At 47.8% G+C, this 19,807-nt stretch overlaps 1 protein-coding gene across 1 annotated transcript in view; it reads left to right on the top strand.

The window, feature by feature from the left end:
* The window catches only part of SOS2 (SOS Ras/Rho guanine nucleotide exchange factor 2), a 97,770-nt gene extending 79,314 nt beyond the window's left edge, over positions 1-18,456 (top strand). Inside the window, exons 16-23 of the mRNA XM_064142915.1 lie at positions 16-178; positions 2,660-2,777; positions 4,523-4,695; positions 6,266-6,382; positions 11,212-11,473; positions 14,050-14,091; positions 15,411-15,520; positions 16,565-18,456. Of these exons, the coding sequence (XP_063998985.1) occupies positions 16-178; positions 2,660-2,777; positions 4,523-4,695; positions 6,266-6,382; positions 11,212-11,473; positions 14,050-14,091; positions 15,411-15,520; positions 16,565-17,074 (1,495 nt within the window). The 3' untranslated portion in view covers positions 17,075-18,456. The remainder of the gene's footprint in view (positions 1-15; positions 179-2,659; positions 2,778-4,522; positions 4,696-6,265; positions 6,383-11,211; positions 11,474-14,049; positions 14,092-15,410; positions 15,521-16,564) is intronic.
* Positions 18,457-19,807: the final 1,351 nt, after the last annotated feature.

The raw sequence follows: 19,807 nt of genomic DNA, 5'->3' as shown, positions 1-19,807 counted from the left end.
GTCTTGTTTGATTAGGTGCATCGTGGAAACGGAGAACTTTGAAGAGAGAGTGGCTGTGCTGAGCAGGATTATAGAAATCCTGCAGGTTTTTCAGGATCTGAATAATTTCAATGGTGTCTTGGAGATTGTCAGTGCAATGAACTCCGTGTCGGTGTACAGGCTGGATCACACGTTCGAGGTGAGCTTGAGCATTGCTCTTGGAGGAAAAATAGTAACAACTCAGAAATGCATCACAGAAGTCTGGAGGGAAATCCACAGTGTCCATATCACACACAGACTTTGAAGGCAAATCCACAGTGTCCATGGCACACACAGACTTTGAAGGCAAATCCACAGTGTCCATGGCACACACACGCTTTGAAGGGAAATCCACAGTGTCCATGGCACACACAGACTTTGAAGGGAAATCCACAGTGTCCATGGCACACACAGACTTTGAAGGGAAATCCACAGTGTCCATGGCACACACAGACTTTGAAGGGAAATCCACAGTGTCCATGGCACACACAGACTTTGAAGGCAAATCCACAGTGTCCATGGCACACACAGACTTTGAAGGCAAATCCACAGTGTCCATGGCACACACAGACTTTGAAGGGAAATCCACAGTGTCCATGGCACACACAGACTTTGAAGGGAAATCCACAGTGTCCATGGCACACACAGACTTTGAAGGCAAATCCACAGTGTCCATATCACACACAGACTTTGAAGGCAAATCCACAGTGTCCATATCACACACAGACTTTGAAGGCAAATCCACAGTGTCCATATCACACACAGACTTTGAAGGCAAATCCACAGTGTCCATGGCACACACAGGCTTTGAAGGCAAATCCACAGTGTCCATGGCACACACACGCTCTGAAGGGAAATCCACAGTGTCCATGGCACACACAGACTTTGAAGGGAAATCCACAGTGTCCATGGCACACACAGACTTTGAAGGGAAATCCACAGTGTTCATGGCACACACACTTCTGAAATTAAATCCATAGTGTCCATGACACACACACACATTTAGGAAGGGAAATCCATAGTGTCCATGTCACACACACACTTCTAGTGGGAAATCCACAGTGTCCATGTCACACACACATTTAGGAAGTTAAATCCATAGTGTCCATGTCACACACAGACTTTGAAGGGAAATCCATTGTGTCCATGTCACACACACACACATTTAGGAAGTCAAATCCATAGTGTCCATGTCACACACAGACTTTGAAGTGAAATCCATAGTGTTCATGTCACACACATTTAGGAAGGGAAATCCATAGTGCCCGTGTCATACACACACTCTGAAGGAAAATCCACAGTGTCCATGTCACACACAGACTTTGAAATGAAATCCATAGTGTCCATGTCACACACATTTAGGAAGGGAAATCCATAGTGGCCGTGTCATACACACACTCTGAAGGGAAATCCACAGTGTCCATGTCACACACAGACTTTGAAATGAAATCCATAGTGTCCATGTCACACACATTTAGGAAGGGAAATCCATAGTGGCCGTGTCATACACACACTCTGAAGGGAAATCCACAGTGTCCATGTCACACTTTATACCATGGAAGAGAAGAGAATTATGTATGAGCAAGGCCAGGAGGTGGGCTGGGTGTCTCAAAGTGTTTGTGATGGGAAGTGGAGCTTTTCAGCAGATGTTTCTTTCAGCCCAAAACACCATGACCATTTGACTGTTGTTCCTTAACCTGTCTAATAAGAGCCTGTCACTTCAGTGTGACATTTTATGGGTATGGAGGTGAAGAATGCCAGGGCCGAGAACTGTGGACTGAAATCTTTACAGTGAGGGTGGTGAGACACTGACACAGGTGATCTTTGATCACATCTTCTGTGCTCCACAGCCTCCCTGGAGGTGTTCAAGGCCAGGTTGGATGAGGCCTTGAGCAACCTGTTCTAGTGGAAGGTGTCCCTGCCAGTGGCAGGGTTGTTGGAACTAGGTGATCTTAAAGTTGCTTCCAACCCAAACCATTCTATGAATAGATGAGTATTTTAACAGTAGCGTTTCCTACTTATCCAAAAAAGACGTGAAGGTAGAAGGGTGTAGGATGGGGATAGCTAAAACTCAATTCCAACTGATGACAAGTTTTCCTGGATGAGAGAGAGTCTCAAAAAATACATATTATCAGAGGCAGAAACAAATACCTGCTGAAACCAGCAAAATGGACAGTAGGAAGAGAGGCCACTCCAGAAGTAGTGACTGGTTTGGGCTTGCCAAGGAAAAGAAATGTCTAGGGTTTGGCAGCAGAGCCTCCCTCTACTAAAATAGAAGCAGCAGCTTGAATAAAAGGTTTGGATATTTGTATGTCTTTGAAAGACAATGCAAGGCCTTTAAGTTAAATTCAAAATGAAACCTTTCATGTTTATTAAGCTTAAAGGCCAGGGTTGTGCTTGTGGGCTTGACAGGTGAAATAATAGCCTGTTTACATAGCCTCCTGATTCACAGGGCTGAACTGCTGGACTGATAGTGCTGCAATCCAGAGCAAACCATTCAGAAAAGGGATTCTTTCAAATCTGAATTTCGGTTCCTAAGGTTTGCTGCAAGAGCAAGGGAATTGCCTTGATGGTGCTGGCCTTCTGCTGAGCAGATCTGCATCCCTCTTCTTTCCTTTTTCTTTTTCCTTTGACAATTTAGGCACTACAGGAAAGAAAGAAGAGAGTTCTGGATGAAGCAGTAGAATTAAGCCAAGATCATTTTAAAAAATACCTAGCTAAGCTCAAGTCAATCAACCCACCCTGTGTGCCTTTCTTTGGTAAGTAACACCAGAGCAGGCTGACACTGTCTGCGCTGCCCTTCCTTTGGTGCAGATGTGTTAATATCGCTTGGAATGTTCAGGCCTTTCTTTAACTTACTTTTTTTTTTTCTTTTGAATATCATATGTCCTGCTGGAAAACAAGTTCACCATGAGCCAGCAGTGTGCTCTTGTGGCTAAGAAGGCCAATGGTCTCCTGGGGTGCATTCAGAAGAGTGTGCCCAGGAGGCTAAGTGGAGTTCTTCTCCTCTACTCTGCCCTAGTGAGGCTGTGGACAGAGTGGCTGGAGAGCAGCCAGGCAGAGAGGGAGCTGGGGGTGCTGGTAGATAGTAGCTGAAGATGAGGCAGCAGTGTGCCCAGGTGGCCAGGAGAGCCAAGGGCATCCTGGCCTGGCTCAGGAGCAGTGTGGCCAGCAGGACAAGGGAGGTTATTCTGCCCCTGGACTCAACACTGGTCAGTCACACCTTGAGTGCTGTGTCCAGTTCTGGGCTCCTCAATTCAAGAGAGATGTTGAGGTACTGGAACATGTCCAGAGAAGGGCAACAAAGCTGGTGAGGAGCCTGGAGCACAGCCCTGTGAGGAGAGGCTGAGGGAGCTGTGGGCGTGCAGCCTGCAGAATAGGAGGCTCAGGACAGACCTCATTGCTATCTCAAATTACCTGAAGGGAGGCTGTAGCCAGGTGGGGTTGGTCTTTTCTGCCAGGCAACCAGCACCAGAAGAAGGGGACGCAGTCTCAAGCTGCGGCAGGGCAGGTCTAGGCTGGATGTTAGGAGGAAGTTGTTGTCAGAGAGAGTGATTGGCATTGGAATGGGCTGCCCAGGGAGGTGGTGGAGTCGCTGTCCCTGGAGGTGTTGAAGCAAAGCCTGGCTGGGGCACTTAGTGCCATGGTCTGGTTGATTAGCTGGGACTGGGTGCTAGGTTGGACTGGATGAGCTTGGAGGTCTCTTCCAACCTGGTTGATTCTATGATACTGGATCCAATACTGGGTCCAATTCTGAGTTTCCCAGTTCAAGAGAGACAGGCAACTACTGGAAAGAGTCCACTGGAGGCTACAAAGAAGCTGTGGGGCCTGGAGCAGCATCCCTGTGAGGAGGAGAAGCTGAGAGACCTGGGGCTGTTTAGCCTGGAGAATAGCAACTCCAGAGGGGATGTGATCAATGCTTAGGAAGACCTGAAGAATGAGAGGCAACAGCATGGGACCAGACTGTTTTCAGTGGTGCCCAATGAGAAGACAACAAAAAATGAGCACAAACTGGAAGTTAGGAGGTTCCATCTGAAGATGTGTAAGGGTGTGAGGGTACTGGAGCCCTGAAGCAGTCTGCCCAGAGAGGTAGTGGAGTCTCTTCTTGAGAGATTCCTAAGCTACCTGGACATTGTGGTCTTGGGCAACCTACTTTTTGCTTTAGTAGGGGGTTTGGACAGAATGATCTCCAGAGGTCCCTTCCAACCCCCATCTTGCTGGGATTTTGTGTGTTGTGACTGACTTCAGGCTTGTCATGTTTTCAGAGTTTAGTGTCTTCTCTATGCATTCATTTTTCTAGTTCAGTATAAAACTTACTGGTATTAGACTGGTTTGATTATTACCTTGGTTTAACACTGCCTCCATGTTGGTGATCTGATTGTGGTGATAACCTGAAGATGTATTTTTCTTAGCTCAAGATCTCATGTTCAGGGAAATAAAACCTCTTCTTTCTATAAGAAATGCAATGAAATGCAACTTCAGAGAACACTTCTTTCTTTTCCAGGAATATACCTAACAAATATTTTGAAGACAGAAGAAGGGAATCCTGACTTTCTGAAAAGACAAGGGAAAGAGTTAATTAACTTCAGTAAGAGGAGAAAAGTGGCTGAAATTACAGGAGAAATCCAGCAGTATCAAAACCAGCCTTACTGCTTACGGATAGAGCCAGAAATTCGGGTAAACAAACCTGCAAGATCTCTTTTGGGGATATGAGAGAGAAAAGAATGTACAAGAGCAAAAAAAATTGACATATAATCTTCTAACACTAGACCTAATCTTGGCGTGAGCAGTGACCATTAGAAGAGGGGAGAGCAGTGGTTTTGTAGACAACAGAGCATTGCTACTCGAGACTAGGTTGAAGTGAAGACTTAATGCGCTTGGACTCCATGTTCTGAGCCTTGTTTGTTGTTCTGCAGCCTGGTATCAGTGAGATTTTAGCAACCAGCCAGAATGAAGAAGAGATACTGACTGAAAACCAGAGCTTCTTTTGGAGAAGAATGAGTTGCCTTTAAGCTTTTTAGGCTCTCAGGGAGTGACAGGACTAGGGGGAATGGAGCAAAGCTGGAGATGGGTAGGTTCAGACTGGAGGCGAGGAGGAAGTTGTTGAGCATTAGAGTGGTGAGAGGCTGGAATGGGTTGCCCAGGGAGGTGGTTGAGGCCCCATCCCTGGAGGTGTTTAAGGCCAGGCTGGATGAGGCTGTGGGCAGCCTGCTCTAGGGTAGGGTGTCCCTGCCCAAGGCAGGGGGGTTGGAACTGGCTGCTCCTTGTGGTCCCTTCCAACCCTGACCGATTCTGTGATTCTAAGCTAAAATGCTCTGTTCATGTCCGGTATGTTCAGCTCTTTCATTCTGTAATGACACCTCTGACCAAAATCTTCTGACCCTGCTTATGGTATGTGGACAGGTCTCAGTCTCAGCTAATCAACAGCAGCAGGCAGGAAGCAACCAAACTGGTTACCCAAAGAATGAATTGGGCAATAATACTGCTGCCCAGAAAGTGATTTGCACTGTGTGTTTAATGGCTGTGCCTGGGGCTGCAAAGGCCACAGGAGATGGACAGTAGTCCTAAGCCAAGAAGTATGATAAGTTCAAGGTTATGACAGGTTTTGTGCTGCAAAAAAGCAAATGCAAAACCTTGCAGAGACTCTGCCTGCTGGCAGAGCAGCTGCACAGGACTGTTGAGCCTTGAGGGAGCTTTGTGCTAGTCCTGTCCTAGCTGTGCCTTCCCTCAAGCCCTTGTGCAGCAGTGCCAGACTCCAACTCCATCCCTACTTCTGGCCTTCCTGCTTTCATCCCCTCCTTTTCTTTCTAGTAACTGATCACATCCAAAACACCTCTGAGAAGTGGCACTGGGATAAACTTTGCTTCCACTACTGTACCATCTGTATTCTGTTGCTTCCCAGGTCTGGGATGTTCAGAATGCTCTTAACATGACCTTTAACACCACTGTCCTGTGCATGATTCACTAGTCAGAAATATTAGCAAGCAGACAAGAGTTTTGATTTACCATGGCTGGTTATTTTACACAAGATCATTCCTTCATGTCTTCATTCCTTCCTCTGAGTGTGATTATTTCTTGATTTGAGATTGTTTAGTATTGATGGCAGGGAATGGTTTACTGGAAATAAGCTTCAGGGTAGTGAAAAACTTAATCACAGATTTATATTTTTTTTAGTGTTCATTATGAGCATTTCATTAAAGTTCTATCTGCTAATTGCTTATATATTTTTAATGCTTGTTTCATGTAGAAATTCTTTGAAAATCTCAATCCTATGGGGAAGATACCAGAGAAAGAGTTTACAGATTATCTCTTCAACAAGTCATTAGAGATTGAACCTCGGAACTGCAAGCAACCGCCTAGATTTGTAAGTCATCTCCTGCAATTTAAACAGCCAAAATCTGCCAGCCACTGTCAAAAAGAATGCTTAGGTTAACTCAATAAGCCACCTACATTTCCTTCACAGTTCTGTTGAGATTTTTCCATCAAACTTTGGTTTGAAAACTGCTTTTATTTCAGATATTTGTCGCTACTAAAACCTTTGGTTCCTTTTAGAATTAACACTTCCCTCCCCCTCCCAAAGCCTGAAATCCTGCTCTTTAAATTTGAGGTTCACAGGCTCACAGGATGTTAGGGGTTGGAAGAGATCCAAGGAGATCATCGAGTCCAACCCCCCTGCCAGAGCAGGACAATGCTATCTAACACAGATCACAGAGGAACACATCCAGACAGGCCTGCAAAGGCTCCAGAGAAGGAGACACCACAACCTCTCTGGGCAGCCTGTGCCAGTGCTCTGGGACCCCTCCAGGAAAGAAGTTCCCCCTTGTGTTGAGGTGGAACCTCCTGTGCTGCAACTTACACCCATTGCTCCTTGTCCTATCTCAGGGAGCAGTGAGCAGAGCCTGCCCCCTGCTTCCTGACCCCCAGCCCTCAGATATTTATAAACATTGATTAAATCCACTCTCAGTTTTCTCCAGACTAAACAGCCCCAGGTCCCTCAGCCTCTCCTCATAAGCCATGCCCTCCAGTCCCCTCATCATCCTTGCAGCCCTCTGCTGGACTCTCTCCAGGAGATCCCTGTCCCAAACTGAAGGCAGTATTCAAGATGAGGTCTTAGCAGGGCAGAGTAGAGGGGGAGGAGAACCTCCCTTGATCTGCTGGACACACTCTTCTTATTGCTCCCCAGGATCCCATTGGCCTTCTTGGCCACAAGGGCACATTGCTGTGCCATGGTTAACCCAAAGACCCCCAGGTCCCTCTCCACAGGGCTGCTCTCCAGCAGATCACCTCCCAGCCTGTACTGGGGCAGTTTACTGTCCCTCCCCAGATGCAGGACTCTGCACTTGTCCTTGTTGACCCTCATTTGGTTCCTCTGTGCCCAGCTTTCAGTCTGTCCAGGTCTCTCTGGATGGCCACACAGCCTTCAGATGTATCAGCCAAGCCTCCTAGCTTGGTGTCATCAGCAAACTTGCTGAGCAGACTCTGTGCCCTCACCAATGTCATTGATGAAGATGTTGAACAGGACTGATCCCTGGGGGATCTTAACCATAGAGTAATTTTTTAGCCTGTGTAATAACATTTCTCATTTCACAGCACCAAGAAGTCTTCTAAATGTGTTTTCTTTTCATTAGAAATTAACTTCTCTTTTTATTTTGTCCAAATATTGTTTTTTGTTGCAAAAAACCGAAGGGTCGACAAGTTGCATCCATCTCACTGAACAAAATTCAGTTCCTTTCAAAGGAAAAGGAATTTTGTTTCTTAAAAAAAACAGCTGCTGGAGCTTGGGCTTCTTTTTAAAGCAGAAAGTCACTTTCTAGGATGTTTGTGGTTTATACATTTTCATTGTACTTCTGAGTAGTTTGTAGACAGCTCTGATTTTTGGGAGAGCTATAAATCGTTTTGCCAACCTCCTGTCAGAGGAACGAGCAAGATACAACAAACATGGCAAGAAAATGACAAATGACTGTTTGCAAAAGTGCTGCACACAGTAATCACTCTAAAGTGTCTGGTAAAAATAGAATTGGTTTTGATTGGAAAATATCTTTAAGATTATTGAGTCCAACTGTTTGTGCCAGTCTTGTCCTAGCCGTGCAGGCAGCCAGAGACACACAGCAACTGTGTTATTGTGATGGTTTGGGTGTTCCCTGCCCCCCCCCCCCCACTTAAGAAAATCACCCAGACTGAACTCAATCAATCTGGAAATTAGAATGAAGGTTTATATATACAGTTTAGCACAATATACAAGCAGGTATTTAGGATAGATACAGCTAGAGACAGAAATAGACAAGTTAAAGGTAATACAGAAAGACAACAGCCCTCCCAGAAACCAGAGTCCCCAGGAGGGGCTCCCAACCACCCTTCCACCTCCTTTCCACCCCCTCTACCTTATCACAGACTTTGCCTTACATTCAAGGTGAGTTGGGAGGGTTGGACATGGGGGTTAGGGAGCAGAAGGATTAGTTACACAGGCGGCAGGTTAGAGAAAGAAGTGCAGCCAAAGCCAGAGAGCATCTCTGATCTCTGTGGATCTCTTCCAACCCCTAACATCCTGTGATCCTGTGAACTATTATCTAATTCTACCAACTTTGATCCTTTACTACCACATCTCTAGGCTTTTGAAACACCTCCAGGGATGGGGACTCAACCACCTCCCTGGGGAGCCTGTTCCAATGTTTGAGAAGCCTTTCAGTGAAGAAGTTTCTCCTCATGTCCAACCTAAACCTCCCTTGACACAACTTGAGGCCATTTCCTCTTGTCCTATTACTTGTTCCTTGGAAGAAGAGACCACCTCCCACTCTGCTCCAGCCTTCTGTCAGGGAGTTGCTGAGAGCCAGAAGGTCTCTGCAGGCTTATTGTCTCCAAGCTGAACAACCCCAGTTCCTCAGATTGCTTCTCAGTGCCCAAACTGCCAGCCCCAGTCAGCTGGGCAGGAATTCTTTATAGTTGGTGTTTTTCAGCTAGACATTCTTCTTTGGATTTCAGAAAAGTCCAGTTCTGGGCACTGCACTGTGGTGGAGTTGTGCATACCACCACAGAACAGGAATGTAATTCACCTTTAATTGATCTGGCTTTGATCTGCTGTGTTACACTTGAGCCTAATGAGGCTTGTCACATTGACACCAGCGACCTGTATGTCAGAACAGTGTCATGACCACCCCAGAGGATGCAGACAACATGCATCTGAGTGTGGCCTTGATCTTGGCCATGTGTTAGGGGTATGGTGACCTGCTGTGATAGAAGCACGCCTTAGTGTGCTGTTGTGAGGCTCTTCTGCAGGCCCATTCTGGAACTTACAGAATCATAGAGTTGTTTGGGTTGGAAAAGACTGCTATGATCATCAAGTCCAACCATCAGCCTAACACCATCATGGCCATTAACCATGTCCCCAAGTGCTATGTCCCAGGGAGGTGATGGAGTCACCATCCCTGGAGGTGTTCAAGCAAAGCCTGGATGAGGCACTTAATGCCATGGTCTGGTTGATTGGACAGGGCTGGGTGCTAGGTTGGGCTGGATGAGCTTGGAGGTCTCTTCCAACCTGGTTGATTCTATGATTCTTAATACCTCCAGGGACTCCATCACCTCCCTGGGCAACCTGTTCCAATGATTAACCACTCTTGCAGCAAAGAAATTTTTCCTAATATCCAACCCAAACCTCCCCTGGTGCAATTTCAGGCCACATCCTCTAGTTTTATCACCTGATACTAGGGAGGAAAGACCGAACCCAAGCTTGAAGTAATTCTCTCTCTCTCCCCCACATTTGTGACTTATTCTTCCTTGTGTTTTGTCATGATCTGAAACTTGACTCTTTGTCTTACTTGCTTATTAAGGTGGGAAAGAAAACTTTATTAGGCTGCTCTATAACTTATCAGTAAACTCCTGCTCTATGTATAGCACCAGCCTGTGCCTCAGGTCAGTTTTAGCGAGGCTGTAGCACTTCTCGAGGTGTATTTGCTGATTATGATATCTCATAGAGACTTGGCAGTTCTGCAGTGTGAAATGTTGTGCTAGTTTGAAGCAGGGTAGAATGTTTTGGTGAGAAAAATTAGATCATAGGCTGTAAAAAGAAAACAGTGGTGGTGTTTGCTCCCCTCAGAGTCCTGCTGAAGAAAGGTAAACGTTAGATAACACTCTCACCATTTTGTCTGCACTTTCTGGCTGGGCTTTGGCTGAGCTGCATCTCTCTAACCTCACCTTCCATTTGGACTAACCCACCTTTGCTTTATAGTCTCTTGGCTGAACCTCTGTTCTTCCTTAGGAGTGGGGTAAGGTTGAGAGGGGCAGGGGGAAGGTGCAGGGGTGGTTGAGAGCCCCTCCTGGGGACTCAGGTTTCTGGGAGGGGAGTTGTGTTTCTCTGTTATTTTTACCATGCATATTTCTGTCTATAACTGTATATGAGCCAGCAGTGTGCCCAGGTGGCCAAGAGAGCCAGTGGCATCCTGGCCTGCATCAGGAATGGTGTGGTCAGCAGGAGCAGGGAGGTCATTCTGCCCCTGTACTCTGCACTGGTTAGACCACACCTTGAGTACTGTGTTCAGTTCTGGGCCCCCCAGTTTAGGAGGGATATTGAGATGCTTGAGCGTGTCCAGAGAAGGGCGACGAGGCTGGTGAGAGGCCTTGAGCACAGCCCTACGAGGAGAGGCTGAGGGAGCTGGGATTGGTTAGCCTGGAGAAGAGGAGGCTCAGGGGAGACCTTATTGCTGTCTGCAACTACCTGAGGGGTGGTTGTGGCCAGGAGGAGGTTGCTCTCTTCTCTCAGGTGGCCAGCACCAGAACGAGAGGACACAGCCTCAGGCTGTGCCAGGGGAGATTTAGGCTGGAGGTGAGGAGAAAGTTCTTCACTGAGAGAGTCATTGGACACTGGAATGGGCTGCCCAGGGAGGTGGTGGAGTCGCTGTCCCTGGGGCAGTTCAAGGCAAGGTTGGACGTGGCACTTGGTGCCATGGTCTAGCCTTGAGCTCTGTGGTAGCAGGTTGGACTTGATGATCTGTGAGGTCTCTTCCAACCCTGATGATACTGTGACACTGTGATATTGTAAATATCTGCTTGTGTATTGTGCTAGCTGTAAATAAATAGCTGCATTTATATTCCCAGAGCCGGCTGGGTCTTGTTGGGTATTTCTAAAGTGTGGGGGGGCAGGGTACACCCAAACCATCACAAATGTCATTAGCACTAAGCAGCATTCTGTGCTTCCTCCAGCCGAGGAAAACTACCTACCCCCTGAAATCTCCTGGGATAAGGCCCAATACCGGCAGACACGGCTCCACCTCTGGCACCTTGAGAAGTCATCCACTGCCACTCGAAAAGGAACCCAGTAAGATAAGTTTCAGCAGAATCACCGAGGCAGAGCATGAAACAACAGCATCAGCACCAACCTCTCCAAACACGCCCTCTACGCCGCCGGTGTCGGCTTCTTCCGAGTTCAGCGTCTTCTTAGACATCGATCTCAACAGTTCCTATGGTAAACGTGCCAGATGTTTGCATGCCTCTTGTTCCTGTCCCTCAGGCTGCCAAAACTTCCTGCTCTGTAGGCCAGCCTTGTGCACAGAAATGCTGCACGGGATGGATTTGATGTGGGGGAGACTTGGGGGTTGGATTCGATGATCTCTTTGGATCCCTTCCAACCCCTGACATCCTGTGAATCTGTGCTGCAAAATTTAGTTGTGGACTATGAAGTTTGTGGAATCATACAATTGTTTGGGTTGAAAAAGACCTTGTAAGATCATCAAGTTCAGAGATCAACCCAACACCATCTAGGCCATTAAGTGACTGAAGTGCCATGTCCACACGCAGGGTTCTACACTTTGGCCACAACAACCCCAAGCAGCACTACAGGCTGGGGACGGAGTGGCTGAGAGCAGCCAGGCAGAGAGGGACCTGGGGGTGCTGGTAGAGAGTAGCTGAAGATGAGGCAGCAGTGTGCCCAGGTGGGCAGGAGAGCCAATGGCATCCTGGGCTGGATCAGGAGCAGTGTGGCTAGCAGGACAAGGGAGGTTCTTCTGCCCCTGGACTCAGCACTGCTCAGGCCACACCTTGAGTGCTGTGTCCAGTTCTGGGTTCCTCAATTCAAGAGGGATGTTGAGGTACCAGAATGTGTCCAGAGAAGGGCAGCAAGGCTGGTGAGGGGCCTGGAGCACAGCCCTGTGAAGAGAGGCTGAGGGAGCTGGGGGTGTGCAGCCTGCAGAAGAGGAGGCTCAGGACAGACCTCATTGCTATCTCAAATTACCTGAAGGGAGGCTGTAGCCAAGTGGGGTTGGTCTCTTCTGCCAGGCAACCAGCAACAGAACAAGGGGGACAGAGTCTCAAGCTGTGCTGGGGAAGGTCTAGTCTGGATGTTAAGAGGAAGTTCCTGGCAGAGAGAGTGGCATTGGAATGGGCTGCCCAGGGAGGTGGTGGAGTTGCCATCCCTGGAGGTGTTGAAGCAAAGGCTGGCTGGGGCACCTAGTGCCATGGTCTGGTTGATTGTCTAGGGCTGGGTGCTAGGTTGGACTGGATGACCTTGGAGGTCTCTTCCAACCTGGTTGATTCCATGATTCTTGAACATGTCCAGGGAAGGTGACTCCATCACCATTTTGCCTACTGGAACCAAGGCAATATCATAGAATCATAGAATGGTTTAGGTTGGAAGGGACCTCAAAGATCATCTAGTTTCAACCCCCTGACATAGGCAGGGACACCTCCCACTAGAACAGGTTGCCAAAGGCCTCATCTAACTTAACCTTGAATACCTCCAGGGAGGGAGCATCCACAACTTCCCTGGGCAGATATGTTACAGGAGATGTCCCCATGAGGCACGGCTGTGCAGGGGCTTTGCTACAGAGAGAGAAAAGGTGCTGAGAACCTGGCATCCAAACTAGTGTGTGTTTCCAGAGTGGTCCTATGAACATGATTCTAGTTTGATTTCCTTTGAAATGAAACCAGGCTGTGTGTTTGAATTGTGAAGTGAAGCATCAGCAGTAGGGATGGTCAGGGCACTCACCCCAAAACAGTCTTGATTTAAAATAGGACAGTATTAGTTTCTAAGTGACACTGATAATGCTCACAACCTTTGCTTGTGGCTGTGAGCACCTCCTTAGTCTTGAAAGCAGCATGTGACGGGTCTCACCTAAGCTCTAAGGGGGCTGCAGAGTTGGCAGGTGAGGTAGGCCTGGTGCAGGGGACAAAAGTGATAAATGCTGAGGGTGTTTGGGCTGCAGGGGAAGTGAACAACAATGTGATCATGTCAGAACAGAGTAGGGTAACCACAGAATCACAAGTGAGTAGGAATCATAGAATCAACCAGATTGGAAGAGACCCCCAAGCTCATCAAGTCCAACCTAGCACCCAGCCCTAGCCACTAAGTGCCTCATCCAGGCTTTTATTGAACACCTCCAGCAATAGCAACTCCACCACCTCCCTGGGCAGCCCATTCCAATGCCAATCACTCTCTCTGACAACAACTTCCTCCTAACATCCAGCCTAGACCTCCCCTGGCACAACTTGAGACTGTGTCCCCTTCTTCTGTTGCTGGTTGCCTGGCAGAAGAAACCGAAACCAACCCCACCTGGCTACAACCTCCCTTCAGATAGTTGTAGACAGCAATGAGGCCTGCCCTGAGCCTCCTCTTCTGCAGGCTGCACACCCCCAGCTCCCTCAGCCTCTCCTCATACACCTTGTGGGAGTGGGAAATAACCTCTGGAAATCATCCAGTCCAACCCTATTCCTTAAGCAGGGGCACCCACATCAGCTTGCCCAGGATCACAAAGTTCAGGTGGCTTTGGAATCCCTCCAGAGTAGACTCCACAGCCTCTCTGGGCAGCCTGTTCCAGGGCACTCTCACAGCAAAGAGGTTTTTTTTCTTAGCGAGTTTGTAACGAATTCCCAGCATAGCTTCCAGTCTCTAGTTCAGGAGTATTTTGCATAGGAAGTGCAATGCAGGTGAGCAGCAGGCACCCTGGGAGGTCATGGTGATCTTTAACGTCACTCACAAGCACACATCACCTGCTTTTGTGTGGCTGTTCTGTCAGGAAGGTCTTTAATGGATTCTTCTTTTAACAGGTAACAACAGCATCTTCGCTCCCATCAGCTTGCCCCAGTCAAGTGAGTACAGTAACTCTGTTATCTGTTTCATCTCACTCTTGCTTTTCCTGCTTTCAGGAATGGGAATTAAAATATGAAATGAAAATTTGGGCTGCATTCATCAGGGCTCTGAGAGGAGTTTTTGTGCAGGTTTTCGATCACGCATCCCATAGAGAATGACTGTCTGGTTGAAGTTCTCTTTTGGTGTTTATCTCCTAGGCTCTAGTGTGATTCTGCTTCTACTTTGAACATCCTTGGTGATTGTTTTCTTTGACTAATGCTGCAAATGAACCAACCTGATAAATCTCTGTTACCACTTAGTGTTCTGGGTTTGGGGAAGAGGAGGTATTTTTTATACCATATCTGGGAGGAATATCCTGTATTCGTCTGCATTTCACAGAGTCATAGAATCAGTCAGGGTTGGAAGGGACCACAAGGATCATCTAGTTCCACCCCCCCTGCCATGGGCAGGGACACCCTAACCTAGAGCAGGCTGGCCAGAGCCTCATCCAGCCTGGCCTTAGAATCATAGAATCAACTAGGTTGGAAGAGACCTCCAAGATCATCCAGTCCAACTTAGCACCCAGCCCTAGCCAGTCAACCAGACCATAGCACTAAGTGCCCCATCCAGGCTTTGCTTCAACACCTCCAGGGACAGTGACTCCACCACCTCCCACTCCAGTGGCAAATCACTCTCTGTGAAGAACTTCCTCCTGACATCCAGCTTATACTTCCCCCAGCACAACTTGAGACTGTGTCCCCTTGTTCTATTGCTGGTTGCCTGGCATAAGAGACCAACCCCACCTGGCTACAACCTCCCTTCAGATAGTTGTAGACAGCAATAAGATCACCTCTGAGCCTCCTCTTCTCTAGGCTTAAACAGCTCCTTTCTAGCTTCTCTTTCTACTCCCTTTACTCCAAGCACTTAACACTTCTCCATGATGCAATTATGTGTCACAGACCTGTTAATGAAGTCCCTAAGTGCCTGAATTCCACTTCAGTGTAACTGAGGCCACGTTGGCAGACTGGTAACAGAAGGGTAAACTCTGCCATACAGAGACGAGTGCAGAGAAGGTTATTGAAGTGCACACAAGTTCACTTCTTTACTCTTCTACCCTTTAGCATTACCTCCAAATGACTGATGCATATCTTTGGTACTGGAAACAGGAGACCACTCTGGGAGGTGTATATCTGATTAAAGAAACAGTTTCATACAGCTGAAGTTAATGGTTCCTGTGGCTGTTGAGCACAAAGATCTGCTCATTCGAGTTTGGCATAATCTAGAATATGTTCCTCAGCTATTGCACAAGTAGTGAAACAATCTGCTTTTCTCTCTCCAGAGACTTTCTTCAGCTCATGGGGTAGCTTTCCTAAGCTAAGTGATGAGCCTCAAAACCCTCCGCCACTTCCTCCAAGAAAAAAAATGGATCAGGATGCTTCTAATGCTAAGGTATTTCCATCCCATATTGAATAACCTGATAATAACAAATGGAACATCTAGAACCCTAGAATTGTAGAGTGATTTAGCTTGGAGAAGACCTTTAAGATCATTAAGTAATGCAGGACTTTGTTAATCTAAAAGACTTCCGAATGCGGTGCACCGGTTGGCCCTTTCTGAGTTTCGAGATCCCAGTATCCAAACTCTGCTAACCACGTTAGAAACAGGGTGGTCATACTCAGATCAGCTGACACCAAGCTGAGCGATGCAGTTGCAAACCTGAGGGGTGGGATTGCATCTAGAGGGACCTGAGCAGGCTTAAGGTAGTGAGCCCTTTTGGACATCACAAGGTCCAACAAGGCCAAGTACAAGATCCTGCACCTGGTATCACTACAGGCTAGGGCTGAAGAGATTTAGAGCAGCCTCGAGGAGAAGGGCTTGGCATGAGCTGGGACCATGCACTCCCAGCCCAGACCCAAGTGTGTCCTGGGTGATGCCCAGCAGTGTGGGCACAAGGTGGAGGATGGGTATTCTGCCCCTGTGCTCTACTCTGCTGAGCCCCCATCTGCAGTGCTGGGGCAGCCCTGGAGTTCTCAGCACAGCAGAGACATGGACCTGTTGGAGCAGGACCAGAAGGGGCCACAAAAAATGATCTGAGGGCTGGAAGCCCTCTGCTGTGAGGCCAGGCTGAGAGGGCTGTGGTTGTTCAGCCTGGAGAAGAGGAGGTGATCTTACTTCAGCCTTTCAGTGCCCCAAGGGGCCAGTTGGAAAGCTGGAGGACAGACATTTTAGCAGGGCCTGTTGTGAGAGGACAAAGGGCGATGGTTTAAACTGAGAGGGGAGATTTAAACTAGAGAGAGATTTAAACTAGGGGAGATTTAAACTAGAGAGAAGGAAGAAATGGACCTTTACATGTTCCTTCCAATCCAAAGCCATGATCAAAAGCATGGCCACACCAGTAGCAGAGATTGAGAGAATTGTGCCTCTGTTGGAAGATCTGCTCTTTACCTAAACACCTGCATTTCTTACCGTGTTTTCTTCTCCGTGACGCTGAAGGGAAGTTCAAAGTCGGATGATGATCCCCCAGCAATTCCACCTCGGCAGCCACCGCCTCCAAAGATCCAGCCTCGTGCTCCTGCTTACACTAACCCACTTGAGCAGCCACTGCACAGCCCTCCTCCTCCACCCCCCCGGGACCCTCTTCCTGATACTCCGCCACCGGTACCTCTCCGGCCACCCGAACACTTTATCAACTATCCTCTGAACCTCCAACCTCCGCCGGTGGGACGCTTGCACCGAGATCCCGACCGGTTCCGGGAGGCAAGCACAGGTCCCAGCTCTCCTGGCACTCCTCCCAGCACTCCCTCGCCTAGGGTGCTGCGTCGCTGCTGCGTGCTCAGCACCAGTCACAACAACCTGGTGAACCCACCTGCACCCCCAGTCCCGCCCCGGCACAATTCCAGCCCTCAGTTACCAAAACTGCCACCAAAGACTTACAAAAGGGAGCTCTCCCACCCTCCTTTGCACAGACTCTCTTTGCTAGAAAATGCAGAAACTCCTCAATGACCTTAGCCATAGTAGTCTTGACACTGGAATAGTATTTGTAAAGGGCAGTGTATTTTAGTACTTTCCACAAACTGTGCTCTTAAAATGCTGCTGATCATTTACAATAAAGGTTTAAATTGCAAAAAGAAGCCTCCACACCCTCTAGCCTGTGGCCCTTGGACAGCACCGACCCTCAGGTGGTCAGCAGCATTGCCTCCTCTCGCCTCCTCAGCGCCCGCAGTTTTTTTGCCAGTATACAAAAACAAGCAAAAAAAAAGACCTTTTTTTTGTTTCTTTGTTTTTGTTTTGCACTGTAAATGACACTAAACGACTAGAAACTGACATCATCCTTTAATTGCACTGAGCCAAAAAGACAAAAACAAGGTGCATCTGTGGAGTTCTTTTTTGTCAGCGGTGGTGTTGTTGTTGTTGTTGTTGTTGTCGTTCAGATTTGAGCACTGGTGGCCTTCTTATTCAAACAAAAGAGCGACGGGGACAATGCCACGGGAGGAGGATATTCAAGTGTCAGCCGTTTTTAAAGCTCTGGCTCCTAACTCAGCCTCCTAAGGTCACCTCGGCGCAGAGGTGCCTGAGTGACAGCTCCCGCTCTCCGCTCTTCTAACGCTGTGTCTTAATCGCCGTTGATTTGCTGCTGAAGACGAAAAGTAGGTTGAAATCTAAATACCAAAATATTCACTTGGCCTTGATTCTGTTGAGGACAAAGAAAAGAAAGATGAACAAGGGACTCGGGTGCTGGAAAAGGATCCTTAGTACTTAGCATGCGACTTGTTCAGATGTGCCTTTTTGTTTTGGTAGGGGAAGATGGCTTAAAAGGATGGAGTTGTCTTCCAGAGAAGGAAGCTACCTGCCGTATCTGTACATTGTGTATATTGTATATTTACAGATAGTACTCATAACCTGTATAAATTTAAGTGACTCGAGGCCTAGCATACAGTCTGCTACTCTTGCAACCTTACACACAGTCAGAAGTATCTTCTTCTGGCTTAGGAACAGCCTTGCCTCCCAAACTTAACAACTTCCTTTAGATCTCACTTAATAAGCAATCCGTTTGGGAAATTGGTAGTGTTTAAAGCAGGAAAAAACAAACCAACAAAAAAAAAAAAACCCACCAACCCCCCCCAACACACACCCCTACCCCAAAAGAAACACTTAAAAGCTTTATTAAACTTTTTAAACTGATAAATGAATGGAACTTTTTCTTTACCAGTTGGACTACTTGTTTGAACTGGTGTCAGAGTGAGTCTGTTTTACTGGTAGTACTGTAGCAGCATTTATAAAGTGGCCAGAAAGCCACATTTTATTTACTGGTCTGTGGCCTTTTACTGTGCTTTGTATCAGAGTTCTTAACAAGATTAATAAATCACCCCAGTCTTAATTTGTAAGAGCTTGAGCAGTGCGTCTTCCTTGTCAGGATAAGGTTGGGAATTCCATCTAGTAAGTCTTTAGCAATGCAAAACGTCCCTGTTTTGTGGTTCTCAGCTTTGGTTGTCCCTTTGGTTTGCAGCTGGGCCCATCCTGTGCTGTAAGCAAAGCCTCAGAGAAGCTTCAAGTCATCAAGGAACCCCATACATGACAGCTCCCTAGGAGTTTAACCTTTCCCTCCACTGATTAACCCCTCAGCTGCCTCAAGCCCTCAAGTTCTTTACAGTGAGAGTGGTAAAAACAAGTTGCTCAGAGTTGTGGTTGAGGCCCTGTCCCTGGAGACGAATCAAGATCAGAATTGATGTGGCACTAAGCAAGCTGATCTAGTTGGAGGTGTCTCTGCTGACATCGTGGGTATTGGACAAGATGACCTTTGAGGGTGCCTTCCACCCCACAATCTGTAGATGGATAAGTGGTTCCCATTTTCAGTGGCTCCTGGCTGGAGGCAGAGCAGCGTAGTGGGATTTGCAGCATCTCAGGCTTCCAGTTGGTGCTTGGGCTTGTCGTCGGTCTGCCTGTATTGCTCCCAGCATCTCAGGAGTCCCTTCTGGGCAAGGAGCAGTGAGATACCTGGGGAGGTGTGTGGTATGTGGTGCCGATTTTCTTCTCATGGAAGATGTCTCTTGGACAGTCTTCTCCTGTGATACCTTTAAGTAGTGAATACAGTAGAATAGAATAGAATTTAGAATAGAATAGAATCAACCAGGTTGGAAGAGACTTCCAAGCTTATTCAGTCCAACCTAGCACCCAGCCCTAGCCAGTCAACCAGACCATGGCACTAAGTGCCTCATACAGGCTTTGCTTCAACACCTCCAGTGACAGCGACTCCCCCACCTCCCTGGGCAGCCCATTCCAATGCCAATCACTCTCTCTAACAACAACTTCCTCCTAACATCCAGCCTATACTTCCCCCGGCACAGCTTGAGGCTGTGTCCCCTTGTTCTGTTGCTGGGTGCCTGGCAGAAGAGGCCACCCCCACCTGGCTACAATGTCCCTTCAGGTAGTTGTAGACAGCAATGAGGTCTGCCCTGAGCCTCCTCCAGGCTGCACACCCCCAGCTCCCTCAGCCTCTCCTCACAGGGCTGTGTTCCAGGCCCCTCACCAGCCTTGCTGTCCTTCTCTGGACACTTTCTGGTACCTCAGCATCCCTCTTGAATTGAGGAGCCCAGAACTGGACACAGCACTCAAGATGTGGCCTGAGCAGTGCTTGATTATGGTTCTCCCTCTGCAGTAAAGCCACAGCTGATACTCTAAATTTGGGAATAACTCTTCTGCATGGTGAAATGCAGCTGAGCAAAGTACTCCCCTAAC

Source organism: Pogoniulus pusillus, chromosome 1 (genome assembly GCF_015220805.1).
Source record: "Pogoniulus pusillus isolate bPogPus1 chromosome 1, bPogPus1.pri, whole genome shotgun sequence".
Lineage (NCBI taxonomy): Eukaryota > Metazoa > Chordata > Aves > Piciformes > Lybiidae > Pogoniulus > Pogoniulus pusillus.
Note: the sequence above shows the minus strand (reverse complement) of the source record. Positions and strands in the feature narration are given on the sequence as shown.